The 13149-nt window shown below is 34.0% G+C and overlaps 1 protein-coding gene across 3 annotated transcripts in view; it reads right to left on the bottom strand.

The window, feature by feature from the left end:
• The window catches only part of LOC131953626 (myosin regulatory light chain LC-2, mantle muscle), a 13248-nt gene continuing 99 nt past the window's right edge, over positions 1 to 13149 (bottom strand). Inside the window, exons 1-8 of one of the 3 annotated variants that reach the window (XM_059316911.1) lie at positions 13109 to 13149; positions 6601 to 6619; positions 4743 to 4826; positions 2804 to 2879; positions 2285 to 2386; positions 1903 to 1981; positions 1336 to 1384; positions 1 to 1115 (exon numbers count right to left, since the gene is read on the bottom strand). The exon at positions 13109 to 13149 is cut by the window's right edge and continues 99 nt beyond it. In XM_059316911.1, coding sequence (XP_059172894.1) covers positions 1014 to 1115; positions 1336 to 1384; positions 1903 to 1981; positions 2285 to 2386; positions 2804 to 2879; positions 4743 to 4826; positions 6601 to 6612 — 504 coding nt within the window. In that variant the 5' untranslated portion in view covers positions 6613 to 6619; positions 13109 to 13149 and the 3' untranslated portion in view covers positions 1 to 1013. Of the gene's footprint in view, positions 1116 to 1335; positions 1385 to 1902; positions 1982 to 2284; positions 2387 to 2803; positions 2880 to 4181; positions 4251 to 4574; positions 4674 to 4742; positions 4827 to 6600; positions 6620 to 13108 lie in introns of all 3 variants that reach the window. The other 2 variants (XM_059316902.1, XM_059316920.1) reach the window with 2 other exon arrangements.

Genomic DNA, 13149 nt, shown 5'->3' with positions numbered 1-13149 from the left:
TTTACATGTATACATGTTTTTAATCAATGAGAACTTGGACAGGTCAGACTTGTACAAATATTTTATACACATTTTCTTTTTTTTTTACACGGCATAAAGATGAACGTTTTATTCATGACAAATTCAATCTTACAGATGAATTTGACATCATAAAAAAATATTTGAATTATCAAAAAAGGTTAAATAATTTATGAAAGAATCGACACCCCTAGGGTAGTTTCTACTGGCACCTAAATCACTCACCACTCACTCATATAGACACAAAATATATAAAAACAAAATCTACAATGTGAAAAGATCATTTATAGTCAGGAAAGCAGAAGAAATAAATGCAACTAAATTTTTAATTTAGAAATTTCATTTTTAAGAATTGTCCCAGGCCAACAGAAATTTAGCTCTCTGCAAAGGTCAGAGGTCAGTTTTGTAGAGAAACATAGTAGCATTTAGTAGTCTGGTTTTTTTAAGCCCGCAGTGAATATGCATGTCAAGATGGTAATTATTATACTGATGTTAAGAAGTTGTTATGGTCCCTTCATGCTACTAGTTCCATCTACTAACTAGCATCATCAGCAGCCTTCATCAATGTTTGACCTAGTTTCATGGCAGTCCAAAATGGTGGACGACTCCTGCAAGCTACACGAGAGTGTTGCAGGCTGGGATACCAACAGAGCTGCCATGGCAACCAAGCAAGGTGCTCGCAAAGTCAGCTCAGTGAATATGGAATGGTGACACTCTTTGGCCTGGGACAGTTCAAAACAAAATGGGGAGAAACGAACATCTTTTTATATTCAAGTTAAATTAATTTAGGTAGCCATGATCCAAATAGAGCTACCTGTGTTTGAGATTCAGATCTCTACAGTAAAGAAACACAAAATTGAAATAAAATTTATTGAAAACTATTTCCAGAAATAACAGTAACAGTTTTCCTTTAGGGGCATCGATTTGATCAATCCTGAATGATTGTAAGGACATGAGAAGAGAGTGGATCACTTGGCTAGGTACAGAAAGCTGATTTATTGTGCACCATCATCCTCTTTACCCTTAAGGATTCCCACAAATGTGTTGTAGTCGAATTTGCCCTTTTCTAAGGGGGCTTCCTTCCATGTTCCTTTGATCTACAGAGGCAAACACAATTGAAAGTTAAACACAAAATGACTAAAGGGAAGTAAAAAATATTTCTGGTAGCTTCCCCTGTCACAACATGAACAAACTGATAACCCCCCTAGTGTGACTAAGAAATTAAATTACAATGAGCACAATGTTTTGTGCAGTTATTTTTTCAGTAAAACTTTGATAATTAAGGAAAGATCAAATTTTATTTAATTAGCTAATTACCTCATCAGCTGTAAAGTTGTCACCCATGTTAGAGAGCAAATCTTTCAAGCTGTGAAGACAAAAGTACATTGATAACATAATGCTCCACCAGATAACATATTGCTCCACCAGGTAACATATTGCTCCACCACATTGATAACATAATGCTCCACCACATTAATAACATAATGCTCCACCACATTAATAACATAATGCTCCACCACATTGATAACATAATGCTCCACCACATTAATAACATAATGCTCCACCACATTGATAACATAATGCTCCACCATATTAATAACCTAAAGCTCCACCACATTGATAACATATTGCTCCACCACATTGATAGCCTAAAGCTCCACCACATTGATAACATATTGCTCCACCACATTCATAACATAATGCTCCACCAGATAACATAATGCTCCACCACATTGATAACATAATGCTCCACCAGATAATCTAATGCTCCACCACATTGAAAATCTAAAGCTCCACCACATGTGTTATAAATAGACCAAAAGAACATTTTCGTAAAGTATTTTAGCTAATACCCTAATTGTATTGTTAAGAATTGCTACTCACTATTCTTCAGGAATGAACCCTTTGCCCTCAGTATCAAACATAGAGAAGGCTTGCCTGATTGTATCTTCTGGGTCAGTACCTGCAAACAGCCACAGAGACAATGTAGACATTATTTCAGATAAACCAAACTTGATGTAATTATAAAAATGTCGTATAGAACAACTCTTACATTTACAAGTATTTGATGAATTACTGCTGAGCTTTATAATATGTTATAGAGGTATGTTTGAATTTAAATCAATTTGATGAATTACCGCCGAGCTTTATAAAATGTGGTATAGAAGTATGTTTAAATTTTAAAACAATTTGATGAATTACCCATAAGCTTTATAAAATGCAATATAGACGTATGTTTAAATTTAAAAGCAATTTGATGAATTACCGCTGAGCTTTTCTCCAAAAAGATTGAGGAACATGGTGAAGTTGAGGGGGCCGGGGGCATCTTTAAGCATCTCGTTCAACTCAGAATCTGGGGGGATGCGACCTGGCGGACACATGTAAGTTATGGTAGTCTCAACCAACAGGCAAAATCATGGATGCAAGTTAAAATAAAATGTGAACATTTTTAATGAAAATAATTTTATGCCACTATCAAATGACTGAGGTTAGAGTATAAAAGTTTAATTAAACCAATAATTTAATAATTAACGCCAGTAATTGACCAAGGCTAGAGTAAATTAGTTTTGATTCAATCAATAATTTAATCAAAGATAGTAACTGACCAAAGTAATGTACTTATATTTGAATTCAACCAGTAATTTAACTAAAGATGGTAACTGACCACTGGCAAGTTAATTAAGTTTTAATTAAACCAATAATTTAACTAAAGATGGTAACTGACCACTGGTAAGTTAATTAAGTTTTAATTAAACCAGTAATTTAACTAAAGTTTGTAACTGACCGAGGTTAGAGTACATATCCTTCAAGTCCTCAATGTCGATGATACCATCACGGTTTTGGTCAATCATTGTGAAGGCCTAAATTCAAGGAAATATTAGGATCGGTTGATAACAAAGTAATTTGACCTTCAAGTCTGGTTTAAATGGGTTATCTCTCTTGTCATTGGCCTTATGTCTTAATACTTTGTCTATTATTCTTTATTCTTGTGACAATGAATACTTAAAATCACTTGTGTAATACGTTTAATAATATAATATAGTCTATATACTATATATAGCAATATATTTATATAACATATTCTTATAAGCCATTACTATACTGATAATATATAATTTAAAGTATTAAAGATTTAATGAATAGAATAATGAACTAAACTAGAAATAAACAAAAGCATTATTAACTATAAGACAAAATTTTAAAGTAGCAATTTTTTTACCTGATCTTTCCTTGCAGAAAGCACAATATATAAAATGTCATGACTACTTAATTATCATGTCAGTAAAATGGTAGTTTAGTATAATTCATAAGGGATCATGAAAAATATGAAGAAATTAAAAATGATGATGCTGTTAGATTAACAAAACAATGTTAAATAATTTTTAGAATGATGGTTGAGGTAAAAAAAAAAATGGTATACACAGGATAAAATTTTTAAGTTAAAAAATAATTTTTAAAAGTTTATATTTATAATTCTAAAAAAATGTCAAAAGTTTAGTTCACCTATAAAATAAATTATTTAATATAGTCTCTGGCTGGAGTTTTTTTAAAATTTCATTTGAAAATGTTGTATAAGGATGTATATTTTCTAAATATTTAGAAATGATTCAATTATTTGATATAAAATAAAAATTGTTTTAACCACTCAGCCGGCCAATTAATGTCATTGTATTCAAAAGGACAGAACATTTAATTATACACATCAAAAAAATGAGTTATGAAATATTAGCATGATAATGATACATTAAGAAATTATCCATGCGAGAGAAGCAGATGTACATTATCCATATGATCATTAGTACTTGTTATGTGATGGAGGTGACTGATGCATAGACAGCCTTATTGCTTGTTAGAGAGATGGGTCTCAAATGGTTTGAAACAAGAACCCAGCTACAAACAGCCTGGGTGACAGTGGATCGGTTTCATTCAGGAAGATGTGATCAGCAAACATTTTCTTTCTCTATTGGAGTCCAGTAAAAAATAAAAACTCTTCTGTGCGATGAAATTAAAAACAAAAAAAAAAGTATAATGTGATTTACAGACTCCAATATGAAATGAAATTTGTTTAGGAAATTGAGTACAAGTACTCCACTCATTATGAGCTTTGGCAAACACGGGTAAGAGGGGTTCATGGATGGATCAACAAGGGTCAAAGCCCAGACCTCTTTGTACTCTTGTACTTGTGCTTGACGAAACATTGACAGCACATTGGTTGTGTGACGCCCTGATTTCTTAAAAATTATATACAAAAATAAAGTGAGAACTCAGCAATGGCACAGAGGTGACACCACTTGCATTGAGAGAATGCAGCGTGCTGTGCCAGGTGCAAAACATGAAAACTCCAGTCCGCAAACAGAAACATAACTCAGCTGGCCGATGTTCACTGGTCAATCCAGTAGATGAGAAATGAGAAACAAAAAAAAGCAAAATTGACACAAGCAAGCCTGCTGGCCTCTTCATCGTCTGTAAGCTTGTGTGTCAGAAGTGTGAGGAGAGAGAACATGTACATTAAAGGTTTATGACGATGCAGTGCTGAAGAACTTTAGTAACCAGACCTCTTTGAACTCCTGAACCTGTGTCTGTCGGAACATGGCGAAAACATTGGATGGTGCACGCTGAGCTCTCTTCGGCTCATCCTTTTTGGACTTAATGGCCTGCAAGAGATAAAGAAATTCAAGCAGGCATTACAGCTCTACTGTGTGGCGACTACTTTCGCCCCCTACCTCCTTCATTTCCTGCATCAACTTTTTGGAGAGCTTGGCAAAGACATTAGAAGTGGCTCTCCCAGCCCGACCCTTCTTATCTTCCTGAAAAATGGAAAAACAACATAAGGCCCAATATGGAAAGAAAGAAACAGATTAGCTCATGACAAAAGGCCACACAGAACTCCTTGAACTTTTTAAATCTTTAGAGTCTCTGCTACGTTTATTTTAATGCGCTCCCCGTTTATAAAAATAATCGCTTTAAAACATGATTTTGTATTTCCCCTAAAAATCTGTTGTTCAAATGCAAAAATCATCAGCATGAACTATGAACTACATTCAAAAGATAAAACACATTATGTGAAAATATGGATCTTGCTTTTCATTAAAAAAAAACATTTAAATCAAAGCTTGATTAATTTCTGAGCTGACAATCAAGAAAAAAAAGTTGTTTCTTACTAAGCTCAGAAACATAAATCAATTTTTCAAGTAATCTGATGTTATGTTTTGTGCCCCTAAAACAAATGGTGGCCTTTTGTCAGTGCTTAGATAAATGCGGGCAAGCTATTGGGCTAAAACTACGTCACCAAGGGCACGTCAAGCAGTAACACATCTAAGCGCATGTCCAAGCTCTTCTAAGCGCTGAAAGCTGATTTCCGCTACAGAGTGTTCTAAGAGAACTTCTACAGTAGGATAGTGTATAAGATGCTGAAACAAAACACTGACAGAATAAGTGAAGACACACGCAGGTACATGACATTGCATATAAAGATTTAAAATTTCTACAATCTTGCAAATATATCTGATTAGTTGAAATGCTATGCACTGTTACACATTTCATGGTTAGAAAAATTAAATCAGTAGGCCTATGCATTTTTTAGATATAATAATTAAAAAAAAACTATTTTTAAAGAAAATGCTAAAAGCAAATGAAAAGTTCAGGTGGTGGGACAAGTTGCAGTAGTGTCAGATATGTTTGCAATTCACTACTAGAAACTACAATTATGCTTGCCTTAATCTGCCATATGATACTTTTCTCAATAACACATACATCAATGCTCTGGTTGTAATTTAGAATGATAATTCTAGGTACATTATTGTACTTATAAAAATAAATTACTGATAGTTCATTCTGGCAGAGTAGGCAAAAGCATAATAAACAATATCTAAAAATGTATTGTATCATTAAACAGATTACATGAATGCATAAATTAAATGTATATTCAATCAATATAGAATAAATTAAAGAGATACATTGCTATTTAATTCAATAATAGTAATAAAATAAAAAAAACATAAACAGAATTTTATCAGTAACTCTAATTAAATAATAAATATATTACAGATTCTAATGCTAAATTTACTATTATAAATTGTTTAAAGTTTACTTGTAAACATTTTTAAAATTTGTTGAGATAATTTATTATTTTCATTACGAAAAACTAACTAATGTACTTAAATATTGAGCTAAAGTGCGCATGCTCTAAATTATGTAAACTAAAACCTAGACCAGAGGTTCTCTTTTGTTATTTATTTTCACTAGTTGCACACTCAATACACTACTTTTTTATCTTGTTGTGATTGATTAAATGAATAAGTATACACATTCAAATGATGAATTCCTTCTGTTGGAAAATAGGTATAAGTCCGAATAAATTCTTCTTTAAAGATTGAGAACCAGTGCTCTAGGTTACAATTTAAAGTAATCTTCATCTATTGCAACTATGCTTCTACTGTGCTTACTTCAAATTGCTATTATAAATATATAACTAAGAAAAACTAAATAATAATAAAATATGTAGGGTTATTTCCCTTTTAAAAATAAATAGGGTTATTTCCCTTTAACAATTTCTGCAAAATTGTGTAATGATGTACGTACCTCTTCTGCCATTTTGAATCTGAAATAGGTATAATAAGACAAACATAAATATTGAACTATAGAACGATACATGAGTTAAATGATACTTTAAAGTTAAAAATCTAGGTTTACATACAAGAGTCAAATTTTACAATGTTTATTATTGTTAACCTAATTCTGAATTGAGTTGTTTTGGATTTTGTGTGTGTGAAAAAAAAAGCTATACCAGTGCGAAGATATTTTAGCAGTTTAATCTAATACATTTGTTATAGGCTATTAATAAATAACAAAAAGTGTATTTAAATAGTCCTCCTATTAATTAAAAAATATATTCTTTTGTTTCCCTTATGCTATTGTTAGCTAGACTTACTGTCTTAATAAAATTCTGTTTTTTTTTTTTTCTCTTTTGTTATTTGTACATTTTGTTAATCCTAAACTATTCACTAATCTATTAACAGTTTATAGAGCCTACGCTTTTTACTACACAAATGCATCCTGAACTAAAATAGAAAATTTCAAAATATGTAATCTGCAAGTATCAGTAGACTACATGACAGCGTAGCAAACTAATGTATTCAATAAAATACTTAAAAAAAACTTTTTAAAAAACCACGTTTTTCTTGTGGACTAAAAAGTAGAAAATAACTATTTACATACATTTGATGACAAAAAACGTGGGTACGTTCACCATCAAATTTCCCGACCCATCTGCCCGACCCACGTTTTTTGTCATCAAATGTATGTAAATAGTTATTTTCTACTTTTTAGTCCACAAGAAAAACGTGGTTTTTTAAAATTTTTTTTTTAAGTATTTTATTTTCTCCTTTTTAGTCCGTTGCTACACATGAAAAACGTGGTTTTTAAAAAAGTTTTTTATATAGTTTATTTTCTACTTTATCTAATGACTTGATTAAGTATGAATTGACTAAGTGTTTATAAATACACGGACTAAAAAAATCTTGAGCGACCAGGATTCGAACCTGGGTTGTCGCGGCCACAACGCGAAGTACTAACCACTATACGATCACGGCCAGCGCGCTCACATCGATTGGGGCCGAAGTAACTGTGTCAACAAGCCTCCAGTCTTGTCGGTATCTTTAGAAATCATGTCCTCAATTTTATGGTCCTTTGGGCGTAATTAAATTAAGCTAATTACGGTCTCTAATTGCTAGTTTTTATGATTGCATCTGAAATTGTTAGGCGAAAGTAACCTGCATGCCAAATTTCAGATCTATAGAGCAATCAGAAGTGGGCTAATTTTCGATGTCAATTTTAACAACAAACACATCCACGCGAAGCTGAGTTAATAAAAACGTGTTAATAATAAAATACTTAAAAAAAAACTTTTTAAAAAACCACGTTTTTCTTGTGGACTAAAAAGTAGAAAATAACTATTTACATACATTTGATGACAAAAAACGTGGGTACGTTCACCATCAAATTTCCCGACCCATCTGCCCGACCCACGTTTTTTGTCATCAAATGTATGTAAATAGTTATTTTCTACTTTTTAGTCCACAAGAAAAACGTGGTTTTTTAAAAAGTTTTTTTTTAAGTATTTTATTTTCTCCTTTTTAGTCCGTTGCTACACATGAAAAACGTGGTTTTTAAAAAAGTGTTTATAAATACACGGACTAAAAATCTTGAGCGACCAGGATTCGAACCTGGGTTGTCGCGGCCACAACGCGAAGTACTAACCACTATACGATCACGGCCAGCGCGCTCACATCGATTGGGGCCGAAGTAACTGTGTCAATAGGACTGCAGTCTTGTCGGTATCTTTAGAAATCATGTCCTCAATTTTATGGTCCTTGGGGCGTAATTAAATTAAGCTAATTACGGTCACTAATTGCTAGTTTTTATGATTGCATCTGAAATTGTTAGGCGAAAGTAGCATGCATGCCAAATTTCAGGTCTCTAGAGCAATCAGAAGTGGGCTAATTTTCGATGTCAATTTTAACAACAAACATCCAAACAAACAAACGCGAAGCTGAGTTAAGAAAAACGTTTTAAAAAGACATTTGAGATGGTGATGGGGTATCCGGAAGGGGGCAGGAGGAGTAATGTTTTCTCTTGCATTGTTAAAAAAAAAGACCTACCATTATAGTAGGGCACTATAGGGTAACGACCTGAATATTTGTGTGTTATTTGTCACCTACACATCGCAATTGTCAATGGTCAAACAAAAAACATCCAATGATTATAAATAACAAAGTAAAAAAACGAAACAAATTTAAATAAAAAGGCCACGGTCATGTATATATTTTTCTATTTATCATGGTGACCGGCATTAGATAACACGCAATAAACATTTCAACCAAAAATGTTTTATATCGCTCTACTACTGTAGTTTTTGTCTGTATCCCTATTTAATTTGCCGTCATCTTTTTATAAGTGCAACATCAGCAGTTCAGCACATTCGGAAATTAATTCATTTTAACATTTGAGACAAACGACCTTCTTCCCCCCCCCCCCCCCCACACACACACTCCACATCATTCAACTGAGAATGATAACGGTTAAAAAAAAAAAAAGATTCAACTACCGAATGGTGTGTAGAATTATTAGGTTTTAATTTAATTATATTGTAGCAATTCTAGTTTTCATATGAAAGGTGGGCCTGGACTAAACTCTTCATTAGACTTCACTACGGATGAGTTTGGATAGGACCGTTTAGACGCTTGTTTGAATTTATCCACACATTAGTGTATGCATACTTGCGATTCAACTGTTGCAGGATAGTTTGACGTGTAACCGAACTAACAGACTGACGCAGGTGCAATGATGTACCACCCTCCCCTCCCCCAACAACTTACACTGCCAACAAAAGGAGGAGCGAGCAGGATGGGCAGACAGCCAAGGAATGTTGCCATTAGGAGCCAAAGCTATGGACGGGCCCATCAGTTGCTAGGAGATTATTTTCTAATTTTATTTTTCAGCTCAAAGAAGAAAAAATTATTACGGATATTAAATAATTTTTTTGCCTTATCTCTTGAGTGTAAAACATAAGTATATTATCTTATTATTTTTTCGTGTTTTATTCAACTGTATATTTAAAAAAAGAAAAATGTAGTTCATATATGCCATGCCGTGTTCAGCTCAGGTAAACGAATATGAAAACCTGATGTTGACCTCTATAGAGGTCACCAATAAACCGACACACGAACATAATGGTGTGCTCACATCTATGAGCTGACGGTAGAATTCTGGTGGGGGGGGGGGGGGGGGCTGCCTGGCGAACACACCAAGGCACAGGTAAAAGAATATCTGCTAGGCTCTGAGATGCGTGCCAGGCTTATCTGGCAGGGTAAAAAAATGATGAGAAAATCTGGCTAGGCTGGAGTAAACAGGGGAGGGAAGAAACTAGGGGAGAACACTGTTTAGTTCAAGATAATTATCTACCCTTATCTCGCATTGCTTTTTTTTTGTTATAATATTTTAGTGCCATATCCATTGCTCATTCTTTTGGTGGCAGATATTGGACAAAAGAAAGAGAATAACACATTAATATTAATATTCACATTTCCAATAATGTGCCTCAGTACTTATGTACTTTTTAGATTAGAAAGGTCATTCACATAAAAAAAAATCTTATAACATGCTTTTAATGCATTGATAGTGTTGGCTATGTTGTATAGAAAAACGATGCGATAACATTTGTGATAACGTTGGATATAGAGAAACACAGAGCAAACTTTTGTTTACAGAGAAAGATTGGGATGTTTTTTGTTGTACAGAGGACCATTTTTAAAAACACATTTGATGTTAAATATTAGTTCAATTCGTAATACTTAGATTTGTATCGTTTGTGGTGATGTTTGTATGTTTGTATCTTCATCTGTGATGATTTATATTTGTGAGGTTTGTATGTTTATGAGGTTAGTTTGTGATGATTGTGTATTTGTGAGGTTTGTATATTTGTGATGATTGACTGTTTTTGAATTTTGGTATGTTTGTGACGTTTTTATGTTTATAAGGTTTATTTGTTTGTTTGTTTATGTTTGTGAGGTTTGTATGTTTGTGATGATTGAATGTTTTTGAGGTTTGAATGTTTGTGACGTTTGTATGTTTATAAGGTTTATTTGTTTGTTTGTTTATATGTTTGTGAGGTTTGTATGTTTATAACGTTTGTACGTTTGTGAGGTGTTTCCTCCACGACCAGGATAGACCAGGTCTAACTATGTAAAAAAAAAAAGTTGGACTGTTTCGTGTGTTGGGTTGTTGTAGCGACGGCAGCAATCACAACTAAAACAAACAAAATGTCTGAAATGTGGAGCTTGTGTGGCAGCTTATGAAATGGTGTTTCTTAAAGCATTCTCATCAGGCAACACATCGCACAAAGCACGAGTTGCTAGGCAACACATTGCACAAAGCACGAGTTGCTAGGCAACACATCACACAAAGCACGAGTTGCTAGGCAACACATCACACAAAGCCCGAGTCGCCAGGCAACAGACCACAAAAAGCCAGGTTGTATTCGGATATGCCAGTGATCTAAGTACCGTTTGCTGGTGCAAAGTAAGGAGAGAATTGTAGGAGAAGCGACGTGTTTCTATTGCTGCATAAAGGAATTAAACGTGGGCCATGACAATCATAGAACATTGATTTATGTGGGCCGTGAAAATCATCAAATGTCGATTTATGGGCTTCAGCAATGATTGGATATTAGCAGAGGTCTAGATTTGGATTTAAACTCAAGCCTTTAGGTTCAGCTACTGTATTCTACCATTTGTCTCATCACGTGGTCAAATCCCACGGGTCACGTGGTTAATTAATGTCACCTAAAGCATTCAATGGTCACCAAACTAGACATCTTCTTGTATCCTACACACTAAGACCCGTTGGCATTTGACACACGTGACTACCTACACGGTGATACGGTGCAACACACTTAATGAGTTGACTACATGCTGCAATTAGCCTCTTTATGCAGTTAAAATAATTTTATACCTGCACCCAAGATACGGTGCAACACTTAATGAGTAGAGGACATGTTGCAATTAGCCTCTTAATGCAGTTAAAATAATTTTATACCTGCACCCAAGATACGGTGCAACACACTTAATGAGTAGACTACATGCTGCAATTAGCCTCTTAATGCAGTTAAAATAATTTTATACCTGCACCCAAGATACGGTGCAACACTTAATGAGTAGACTACATGCTGCTATTAGCCTCTTAATGCAGTTACAATAATTTTATACCTGCACCCAAGATACGGTGCAACACTTAATGAGTAGACTACATGCTGCTATTCGCCTCTTAATGCAGTTACAAAAATTTCATAGAAATAAGTTTAGACCATAAAACATCTGGTTAAAAAACATACAATTCAATACTACTTGATGATAGCTGCTACACACGCTAGACAGCACTGTTGTTATATTAATTAATTTGAAAAAATTGCCGGCCGGAAACTTGATTAGCACATGGCCTATCAACAAACTCAAGATAACACACACAAACACCGGATGTTCTAGAAAGTTACGATGACCTTTGGGTAAACTTCCCTATCTGCTGCTTGATTCACGACGTATATCCGTGTGTTGAATTCAACAAGCACAGCATGAATTGGCGGGTTAAGTGTAGAATACGGGGACTTGTTACATGAAGGTGCTCGTACACTTGATTCCATACAAACAATACAATTGTATGACAGCATACTGACACGTATCGCGCGAGTTTTGTGTCAGTTTAAAGCTGACAATACTGATCTACTTTCTAGCCCACCATATCCTAACAACATACAACAGCACTAACACCGCTGAATTCCTCTCTTCTTCTTCTTAATCCCGTTCGTGCCCAAGATACATGGGGCAGATGAAGTAGAGTTCATCTGACCTCGCTGAATTCTTAGTCAACACAATTCAGTTACAGAAACCAATGACAACAACGGAAGTTTGAACTGCTGCTTACACTGTACACACCATGCATGCCGAGTAATTGTATTAGTGACTTAAAGTTAGAGAACAACTCTTCGAAGCTAGAAAATAACTCTTCATTAGGTAGACATACATACGATAGTATTAATTATATTTTAATTAGTATAATAATCAAACTGCTGTACTTATAATTAACACGTTTGTCGCTACTGGAAGCATATCATAATAAATACCCTTGCACTGTGCATTAGGTTTAATTTGTAGATAATGCTGAGGGAGAATTTTGTAAGTAGATCTATAGATCGTAATTAACAAATTGCGGCCATTCAGAAACATGTACATTTAAGTACACGTGAAACCAGTAGAGTATGTTCTGAATCCTGCTTTACTAAGTCTACTGGTAAGAAAATAAGCATTAACTATATCCAATATTTAACTTAAACGTAAAAAAAACAACAAATGTAAATCGTATATATCGTATGTAATCTATGGGTAAAGTAAATCCCAGGTTTGACCTTGGGAGATGCTGTAGAATGTGGAATTATTTTAGTGGGTTGTTCAGTTGTTAAAAGACTGACCACCTTTGTTTTTAATGTTAGCGAACATGTTTAGTCGAGTTAGTCTTCAAAAGCTAAATCTGTACTTACGTTTTGAGAAATGAACAAGATGGAACCCTAACTCAAAACTG

This window comes from Physella acuta, unplaced genomic scaffold (assembly GCF_028476545.2).
Source record: "Physella acuta isolate Inbredline_101_S28 unplaced genomic scaffold, ASM2847654v3 ptg000076l, whole genome shotgun sequence".
Lineage (NCBI taxonomy): Eukaryota > Metazoa > Mollusca > Gastropoda > Physidae > Physella > Physella acuta.
This window is presented reverse-complemented; position numbering and strand designations above follow the sequence as displayed.